Consider the following 11,106-nt stretch of genomic DNA (forward strand, 5'->3'; position numbering starts at 1 on the left):
ACAGAATCTTTAAACTGTATATATGTGTGTTATGCACAGAAATTGACTAAACCTTGTCTTAAAGATACAGTGTCTATTTCTGTACAACTGCTTGTAATAAAATATTTGTCTCCATAACTGAACATAACACCTTCCCCCACCTCCTCCCCTACCCATTGTAGTGTCAGGATAGCAGCTATCCAAACCCATCTAGGTGTATTATTATTGGACCCATAAAATGTATATACACTTCAACATACATAATATCTGTTTACATGTTATTGGTAGTTCAGATTTGATACAGAAAGGGATATCTGCAACAAACGTTGAACTAGAACAAGTATTCAAAGTGCCCACAATTAGCTTCTAGACACTTCTGAGTTCAGCAGACTAGCGCACGAGCAACCATTGCCAAGGTGTTGACTGGGAAAATGGCACACAACACTTCAGTTTCTTCACATAACATCTCCAGTGTCTGTGGTTTCCTAATGACATGCCATATTTTTGAGAGACTCCCACAAGTAAAAGTTGAGGAGGGTTAAATCAGGTAAGCATGGGAGATACTTAACACTTCATTTTTGCCCTATCCATTGACCTAGTAGGGTTTCATCAAAGTAGCTTCTGATGTCTTAAGTGCTAGTGTGGTGGTGCACCACCTTGTTGAAAGTAAAAATGGCTCATTCGCATAGAGCTGATGAATGGCAGGTAAAATGGATTTCCACAACATATTGAGGTACATAGGGCCAGTAATTCCTTCAAAAAAGAAAAAGTTCAGTTAAATCGCTGCAGGACAGCTCACACAAGACATTTGAGTCCTGGTAAATTGTCCACATAAATGTATGGATTTTCTGGAGCCCAGTACACATAATTATGGTAATTCACTGTACCATTCAGCTTACATGTTGCTTCAGCAAACCAAACAGTTCTGCTCATAAACTTCTCATCCTCATGTACCTTGTTTTGAAACAACTCACAAAACTGCACTCTTCGATGAGGATTATCTTGATTCATGGCATGTAACAACCTTAGGATGTAAACTGCCATTTAGTACATTTTAGAATGGATTCTGCCCTTGATATGCTAATTCCTGTCTCACGTGCACATATGTGGTCATCATGTAGACGGTTCCAACATCACAGCTGTGCAGGGTCTAGATATTGGCTTGTGTACATGTACTACGCCATCAGGCTCAAATTTGTCACATATATGTGCAATTGTTAATCATGTTGGAGGGTCTGTTGCAAATTCATGCTGCCATTGTCTTTGTACTTTACACACATTTTCAAATTTACAGTACTTCTCAAAAATTATGTTGCATTGCTCAAATGACAACCATTCTGCTGCCATTTCCTTTGATTGTCCTGCCATTCAATAAGGAGGATTTGGCATTCATGTGACTAGCACCATCTTTTGAGGTCACTGAATAATGTCTTCAGTCTTTCATTGGTGATAATTTTCATGTAGCAAATCCTTCACTTTGCCACCTGCCTGATACTTACACCAAATATTAAAAAGGAATGTACATTTTGTAGTCAAGCCATGGAATGGCAAATACAAATTTGATGAGCTGTACTGAGTGGCAGAACTAAACTTCTTGGACACCAGCAGGATTCAGCACTGGCCACCCAAACAGAAGTGACTACAGTGATGTGTCTATTTCATTCACACCAAAGATGGGTGTGCATACACCTTATCACTAAATTTGTGAGGACTGCAGTTTTGTATAGGAAATCCATCAGGATTAAGCAGAAGCCATATGAATTAAGCACATACATTATTTTGATTTTGTCTTGCAACAGTTTCATACCCTTATCTGTTGTAACAAATGGCAGATATAAAATTTTTGCACTGTGACATGTTTTGTTTGAAAAGATACTTTAAGTTCATATTTTTATCACTGATAGTTTTGGTGAAATTTGCATTCTTGGAAGTGGAAACACATTTTTAATTAAATGCTGTCATATAATTCAGGCTTTGGACACCTACAGTAAGGATGTTCGTGGTATGAGGAAAGCTAAAATATAAAGTACCGACAAACCAAAATAAAATGAGCTGCCCACAAAGTTACACAAAAAATTGCTCATTTATTTAGAAGTATTGGTGTAACACACACAAAGCATTACTAACCCTAAAAACGGTTTTCCATTTTTTTCAAAGTAACATTCAGTAGATTAAAGTCTAATCCCATGTTACATGATGACTCAAACTGATGCCATCTGTGGGTGATTAATTTCTGTTTCACTTGGAGCCTGCTGCACTTCTTTGGTCTGAGGTCTCCTGTGATGTTTCCTCTTTAACAAGCCTATAAGTCTTCGTAACTGGCTCTTTTGGAGGCATCCAATCTGGCACAATTTTTTCATGCAAACGCCAGAGACCATATTCATTAGACAAGTGTTTTTCAAATACAACATATTCCAGTACATCTTTAGCAAGTATCTCACTGCCATGCATCAGTCGCCCAAACCGGTCATAGATTGCAAGAATTTGTTGTGTGTGAAATCTTACTGTTACTTGACTAAAGACATTCTCCTTGGTGATGAGATCAGTGCATCGTGCATGCACCAGACGTGGGGGCTCCAGGGACTTCACAAACTTCCAGTGAATTGTTTTATCTATGGTGTTATGCCTTATTTCCTGTAATAAACAAAATGTATCATGTGAGATGAGAATACAGTCTGTGTTTTCAGTAACTGACTAAATCCTTGAGAAGCCATGAGTTGCTCAGCCCCTCAAGAAATTCCCAGCATTTGATGGAACTTCAGAAAAGTTCTAGGATCTGGGAATTACATTGTTCTTTGCAAATTTAATTGTCATCTGGGGGAAGTCAGAATATGACACAACAAAATGGCAAAATAGAGGCCACTTTTGAATGTGCATTAGGGTTGGCAACAGGGCCTAAACATAAACCTACCATACTTCATCGGATTATATGTCCTGAACTTAGAGAAAATATTTGTACACAGGTTGAATTTTGGAGAGACTGCCCAAGTCTTGTGTATGTATGCTGGCTGTTGTCACTAAATGTCAAGCTTGCCAGATGGCCTCTACTTGTTATGTGGGGAAAAACTAGTGTGTATAATATGGGGATCAGTTGATGAATAAGCTTTCATATTGTTTCTTCTAACCTGAACCATCAAAATTATCAGGCCTATAAAATTTTCTTCTCTGAAGTAGTAATGTTGGACCATTGGTACTTCCGAGTTTGTGATATTTCCCACCACTGAGCATTCTGACTGTGACAGACATCAGACTGGTCTGTAGAAATTTGTATAAGTTAATTACTAATTATAATTGTAACTAACCACTTAAGTAACGATATCAGAGTTATCAAAATCACGCACTTTCTAGGTCGTCATCAGCATGAATGCTAGTTTCAGATGATAGAATTCCATCTTCATTTGTACTGTGTGATTTACCATCACTCACAAAAGAAGCCAATTTACAGGCCATATTTTTATACCTGGCTTCTGGACTGTGGGTAAGGTGTGCAGCAAGAAGCAGTGGGACAGTGGCTGCAGTTGCATGGTGGGAGGGGTATGACTTACTCTAATTAGGACCCTGCAGTAACTCTTATCCTACAGTCCGATTAGTGGATTGTATCATATTCACCTCACATTCTGCTGAGAATGGCCATGTCTGAAAATATGAACATAACCCGAACTGATACTGGCCATGTCAGTATCCAAGGTTTCAGTTTCAGTACTTTCATCAGCAAATACATCAGAAAACTGACCTATCATCAACTATAACTTTCGTACCTAAAGTCGTTTTGATACTGCAGAAAACTGTAAAGCAACAGGGAACAGAGCATAATGAATGCATTTCAACTTGAGACAGTATTTACAACAGATCGGGAGCCAGGACAGAGCAGTCAGTGTAGCAACTGACTACGGGCTGAAGCGTCTTATCAGAGTTTGAGTCCCAGTATGGGCAAGATTTTTCTCCTCTCCATGTCATCCAGACCAGTTTTGGGGTCCATCCTTTTATCCAGTGGGTACTGGGGGTAAAACAGCCATGTCTGAAGCTGACCACTCACCTCCAACTTGTGCCAACGTCAAGAATACTTAGATCTATACATCCACTCCGTGTCTTCATGGTATAGTGCTTAATCAGTTAAGCACAGAGACAACTTTACTTTTATTTACAATTGATCACATCATGGTTTGACGAACTGAACAGATTGGATGGTAGAATTTTTTGCACAGTTACTAAAGGGCATAGGTTACATGTAAGATAACGAACTTATTCCTTGCACTTGATTATATAGTTAAGTAGTATGTCATAAAAGCATGGGGGAATGTAGGTATAGCTCCACCATTGTTGACCTTGGCATTAGATGGAGATAAGTGGTGTGTGTGTGTAAATAGGATACCTAAACATCTCTTTTCAAGCTACTAATAACCATGAGCTGATGTCAAACCAGGGTCACACCCACAAGGCAAAGAAAGACAGCTGAAAAAAACATATGAGGGATCTTCAGAAAGTTTCCGCACTTTTATATTTTCAAAGAAAATTGAAAGAGTGGATGGGCTGAGGTAGTGGGGGACGTTTTGTAGGGTGTCATGAGACTTGTCAGCAAGGAAAGCCTGTTGACCTTGCAGATAGTGAGAGCTGCTACAAAGCAGTGAACATAGCAGCTAAACTTGCAAATCTGTTCGTAAACTCCATGGTACAGGGTCTTTGTTGAAAAGATAACGATTAATTTTCTGGGAAAAATTCCCAACTCCAAGATCCATTTCACTATTACCATAACATGTATACATTTCTAATTTCCTTCTTGATAATAATTTTAACAATAGTAGGTAAAGAATAAAAATAATGCTCTTTATGCAAGTCCCTTCAGTCCTGTGTTATTTCCTGTTTAAATATACGTACAGTGACATCTATCCAGTAATTATAACCAAATAAATTTACTAGGCCTCTTCATTCTAAAGATCTCTTTGTTACATGGCAAATATTAAAAACATAAAAATTGACCTCGCTTTAAATCTGAGTAGCCTTTTAAGGTATCACAGTACTTAAATACAACTACAGTGAGGGATCATTAAAAACTTGGATCAACCCCCCGCAAATTGGTAATCCTGGTTGCCCATGAAAACTTACTTCTAACGCAGAGTTGACATGCAAATTATATAGCAGTCACTTGCACAGAAGTGTCAACAGATCTCTGTACACAAACAGTAATGCGGTGATTACACAGTACTTACTGGATATGCTCGTTCTGTTACAAATTCTTGGAGTTTGTTTTCATCTTTGCTGGAAAATACCAGAAAATCATTGGATTAATAGCACTGTCGTTGATTTGAGTGTAAAATCAATCATCAAGGTGCACTAAAATTGTCTCAGGCAATCAGCCACATCAAAGTTGAGTTAATGCACCCATAATTAAAAACTGCTACACCTAGATGCACATTTCTAACAGCTTCATCTTCTACAAACAAATTGCCTTAATCTGAATTTACTCTACCTTGCCATGAAGGTGTGTGCATTGATGTATATTTCTTGTGCTTGTTGAACAAAATCACTGACTTCAAAATCTTCCTCAAAGTTGCGGATCTTACGTATAGCCATCATGGACTTACTTTTCTTTTCTAGGAATTCAACCTTCTGCTTAGCACCCTAAAGAAGGTAACAGTACATTTGAAAATATGCTCCAACATTTTTAATATTAAATACAGTATTCAGAAATGACAGTAGCAGACCAAAATTGCATTCACAAAGAAATTAAGGGCAGATTAAATCTCAGGAACACTTGCCACCATTCAGTTCATAACTTTTGTCTTCCATCTAACAATGTAAGAATTAAAATATACAAAATTATAATTGTACCTCTTGTTCTCTTTGGGTTTCTAACACTAAGGGAAAAGCACAGCTTGAGCATATTTCAGAACTGAGGACTGAGGAGAATAACAAACCAAAAGGTAAGAAGTAATGAGAGGCTTCAGACAAGTGCATAATGACAACCTTCGTAATTTGTACTCTTCATCAAATATCATGACAATGAAATAAAAAATTATAAAACATGTAGCATACATGCAAAGTTTTGGTTGAAAAATATGCAAGAATAGATTCATCTGGCTCAGGATTAGGACCAATAACAGGCTCTTATTGAAACTTTAGGTTCCAAAAAATGGGAATTTCATGACTAGCAGTATGACTAAACAATCACATTGCTAGTCATGCAGTTCATTTTTAGAAGCAAATATTATCTGCTCCATATACACGTAGTTAGTTATTCTTTAATGCGACCAGAGTTGAAAATGGTACATTTAACCTTTATTGGACGAACGTCATCATATGATGTCGTTAAAAGTTAGGGCAGCTGGCCGAACGTCATCATATGATGTCGCGGATTCCACGCGTGTAATTTTTTTTTAATATATTAAAAATATAAATTGTTGTTCTATTTATATGATTTTTGGTCACCACCTTTATAATGAGACAGCCTTCGTTCCTGCATGATCAAATGTAATCTAGGGACGTCATATGACGTTAAAAGTAAGGCCAAATTTAAGAACGACATCATATGATGTCGCGCATTCCACGCGTGTAAAGATTTTTTTAAAATTAAATTTAAAATATAAATTGTTCTTCTATTTACATAATTTTTGGTCACAACCTTTATAAGGTGACAGCCTTCCCTCCTGCGTGATCTAATGTAATCTACCAACGTCATATGGCCGAACGACCTCATATGATTTCGCGCATTGCACGCGTGTAAAGATTTTTTTAAAATTAAATTTTTGCTCTACTTACGTGATATATGTTCACCATCTTCATGAGGAAACAGCCTTCCCCCCTGCGTCATCTATGGTAATGTGGCCTTCGTATGGTACTGCCGAAAAAATTCCGAAATGCAGAGTCCGACGTCGCAGCTCACGCACTTCGTACGAACGCTAGACCGCTTCCCACGCGAAAAGCACACACGACACCTCAGTTGCGATTTAGAGGAAGCAGGCCAGTGATGTCGAGCTGCAATGATATTTATCCCCGCAGCTACACCGGAATAATTATTCACACCTCTCCAGCCACACTGGTCTGGCGGTCCCCAAGTTGCCGACGAAGGTGATGACCCGTCGTCCGCGGAATCAGAATTCCAACTTTGCTCGCCCCTATCATAATCTGTGTCATTGAACAGCTCTTTCTCAATTTCAGGCATCAGAAGACCAACCTTCCACGCCACATTCAGAATCGGTTGAATAGCAGTCCGAATCTGTGTCTCATTTCAGCATTTTCCATACGACGTAGTCGTGTATACGGATCTCTAGCAGTGCTAGCAGTGAATCTCTGTGCTTAGACCACGATAAGAAGCCATAAATCTTAACCTCGAGCCCACACATACAAAAATCTCATTCACGACTTCTCTGAACCCAATATCTGCTTCATGATGTCATGGGTGGCTAACCTTATATTGCGATGTTTCAAAATCGTTACAAACACAATGGTTTGACTGCAATGAATGAACGAATTACCGATCTGGCAACACCATATTCCGAGAAGTAACTTCTGTGTTTATCTAACACATTAGGCAGCGAGGAATTTCAGACGCAAACAGTCGTGCATAGCGACATGTCCCATACGATAAATAAGCTACAACAAGAGATACCATTGAATGTGAAGTCGCCACAAGGACTTACACTGCTAAAACGCATGGTGCAGAAAATGTATTACACTGCTAGAACGCATGGTGCAGAAAATGTATGAATTTCGGGAAATTTTATTTTGGGAATCAGTGTAAAAAATTTTTACAGATATTAAAATCTGTAAATTAGAATATCTGATTCTATATTCTTTCTACATTAAAGGAGCGTTCATTTCGTTCGTTTATCATAAAAAATGTAGAAATCACACCATTTTTAGAAACATGCTTACAATTTCATTGCTCTAGAAGGGCGGGCATTTAAATAAACTCCGTCCAGCTGCCCCTACCGGAAATTAAATGGCCCGTCCGATAAAGGTTAAATCTTGAATCAAACATGACATTGCACATCTCTTGGAACCCTAACATAAAATCAAAACTGACTTAAACAGTACATGTATACTAATATATTCCAGGGGGCATGGATGGTAAATGTTTCACATTTGTTAAATCCTCTGCATACCTAGCAAACATACCAAATTATTTAACAGATAATTCCTACATTGGTGCGCAGAAGACAATCCAGAATTGACCTTAGGTCATTCCATACCAAGTCAAAACTAAATTCAGTTTCAACCATAACATCATCAATTTTCATAATTTTTATTTCCTTTGTTATTTGTTATTGTTAAGAAATCCTCAGATATTAATTAATGAAATTAGGCAGTTTCTAACATACTCTTTCATAAATATGTAAATATCTCCTTTACTTAAAGTCAGAAATATAAAAGTTGAGGTCCAGCAGTTTTCCTCAAAGAATCTACTGGTGCAAAACTTGTACTTATATCTGCAACAGTCTGGGAGTAAACCCTTTGAACAAGTCTTTAAAAAACTGAAAAGCACTGTGGGATTGAATTTAGAAAGTTGAAAGTTTTACCCACTAAAAAAAAATGTTTAACCTATAACAAGAAAAAAATATAATTTATGGAAGGACTAGATGACAATAGAGACTTGGGCATGGTGTTACACAGCAAGAACTTTCTTCCACATACTGGGGAAAAAATAAATTATGGGTCAAGTCTATGTACAGTGGAACCTCGCTTAACAAGCATAATTCATTCCAGAATCTTACTCGTAATGCGAAACACTCGTTAAGCGAAACAATTTTTCCCATATAAACTAATGTAAAATACGCTAATGCGTTTCATGCCAAAAAAAATACTCAAAAAATTTTATGTATAATGTTTATTCAAAGAAAATTATATATACATTGTTAAGGAGCATGAATCATCTTCATCTTTTCTTCTATATGGAATGAACTAACCTGGAATGCAAATTCGATTCGCAGAAAACAAAAAAAAAAAAATTGAAATAATTAGTTTATTATTTATGATACATATTGTCACGTATCGGCTGTATAACGCGACAAATAACTTCACAATGTATTTGGTATAGCGAATTTTATTTCACATTCGCACTTACAATCACCCAAATTACAGATTTACGATTACTGCTATCTGCAGTATCACAATTAGTACACTCCAAATGCCACAATACAACTGACTGGTTGCTGGCTAACTCAGAACTAACTCGGAGGTAGCTCGAGGACTGACTCGTAGGTAGCTCCAGGACTAACTGTGAATAGCCTTCGCTGCTCCTCATGTAGCCTCGATCGGACAATACAGAAAACGGCCACGTAATAAGCACCCTTGTTGCCTGGCGCTGTGTTGCTAGCAACGCTAGCGGTAGTAACCGCTGTTACTACCATCGTCTCTCGCAATCCTGTTGCGTCACCGTTACATTACCGTGCAGAGGGGGAGGGGAGCGCTGACTCACGCGTCACTGCTGGTGGGGGGGGATTCTCCTTTGCGCAACATGTCACAATATCTAATTCTTTTTTACTAGAAAGCTGTCTAGAGATTTGTTTTTGTCGACGCTTCAAAATTTGGTGAAAATGCGACACAGCATTATCATTAAATAAATTTGTAGCGCGCATAGCCACTGCCTTATTAGGGTGATGCTTCTCAATGTACGATGCAAAAGTTTCCCATGCTTTCAGCATTTCTTATTGTGCCAGAAGATTGTTGCTTGCTGTTACCTCCTCCTCCTCCTCCTCTGACAAACTCTCCTCCACAACTTCTTGCTGTGAAACACAACTCCACAAGCTCTTCGGTGGTCAGCTCTTGGCTGTGCTCTTCCACAAGCTCATCGATATCACTGTTATCCACCTCCAGCCCCATGATCTTGGCCAAAGACACAATCTCGTTGACTACAGGCTCCACAGGTACTATCTTGAACCCCTCAAGATCACATTCGACAACGCCCTCCAGCCAAAGCTTCTTCCAAGATGTGAGGGTTCTCTTGGTAACCCCTTCCCACGCCTTTTTGATCATCTCGAGGCAGGCAACGATGTGGAAGTGATATTTCCAAAACTCTCTGAGAGTGATATTGGTCCCTTCAGTCACCTCAAAACAACGCTCGAAGAGTGCTTTAGTATACAGCTTCTTAAAGTTAGAAAAAACCTGCTGGTCCATAGGCTGGAGTAACGGAGTGGTGTTGGGAGGCAGAAACTGGATCTTGATGAATTTATATTCTTCAAGGAGGTCATCTTGTAGGTCTGGAGGACGGGCAGGAGCGTTGTCCATAACAAGCAAGATATGAAGTGGCAGATTCATCTCAAGCAAATATTTTTTCACAGAAGGACCAAACACTTCATTGATCCAATCAGTAAAAAGGTCACCTGTCACCCAAGCCTTGTTGCTGGACCTCCACATCACATTTAGCCTACTCTTCTGGACTTTACACTTCTTGAAGGCTCGTGGAGTTTCTGAATGGTAACCAAGCAGCGGTTTAATTTTCAAATTGCCGCTTGCATTGGCACAAAATAGCAGCATGAGATGGTCTTTCATTGGCTTATGGCCGGGCAATGCATTATCCTCTGCTGTTATATATGTTCACTTCGGCATCTTTTTCCAGAAGAAACCCGTCTCGTCACGATTAAAAATCTGTTGCGGCAGGTAACCCTCAGAATCTACGAGCTTCTTGAAGTTGCCGATGAAGTTCTCTGCTGCCTTTGTGTTGGAGCTTGCTGCTTCACTGTGCCTTACAACACTGTGGATGCCGGTTCTTCTCTTAAACTTCTCGAACCACCCATGGCTTCCCTTAAATGCTTCTTCTTCGGCCGTTGATGATCCTGGCATCTTCTTAACAAGGTCGGTGAAAATCACTTTCGCCTTCTCACAAATGATGTTCTTGTTAATAGTGTCACCTTGCAATTGCTTTTCGTTTATCCATATGAGGAGCAACCTTTCAACATCGTCAAGAATACGTAACCATTGCGTAGATATTCTTGTCACTCCCTTTGAAGCATCTATCTCCTTAACCCTTTGACGTGGTCATTTAAATTCCGCGGCCGCGGCTCCTGCGGTAATATATTCAGCCGGCCATTTAAATTTTGCTCGAAAATTATTTATTCATCATTGTTCTTAAATTCTATGAGATAGGAACATGAAACTTTCACTAAAATGATCTTAAATGGTGGTTTTATA

General features: G+C 38.8%; 1 protein-coding gene across 1 annotated transcript in view; it reads right to left on the bottom strand.

The window, feature by feature from the left end:
• Positions 1-1,736: 1,736 nt before the first annotated feature.
• Positions 1,737-11,106, bottom strand: part of LOC111866256 (probable 39S ribosomal protein L45, mitochondrial) — a 15,500-nt gene continuing 6,130 nt past the window's right edge. Inside the window, exons 4-6 of the mRNA XM_023855034.2 lie at positions 5,447-5,598; positions 5,187-5,235; positions 1,737-2,613 (exon numbers count right to left, since the gene is read on the bottom strand). Of these exons, the coding sequence (XP_023710802.1) occupies positions 2,218-2,613; positions 5,187-5,235; positions 5,447-5,598 (597 nt within the window). The 3' untranslated portion in view covers positions 1,737-2,217. The remainder of the gene's footprint in view (positions 2,614-5,186; positions 5,236-5,446; positions 5,599-11,106) is intronic.

Source organism: Cryptotermes secundus, unplaced genomic scaffold, assembly GCF_002891405.2.
Source record: "Cryptotermes secundus unplaced genomic scaffold, Csec_1.0 scaffold940, whole genome shotgun sequence".
Taxonomy (NCBI): Eukaryota; Metazoa; Arthropoda; class Insecta; order Blattodea; family Kalotermitidae; genus Cryptotermes; species Cryptotermes secundus.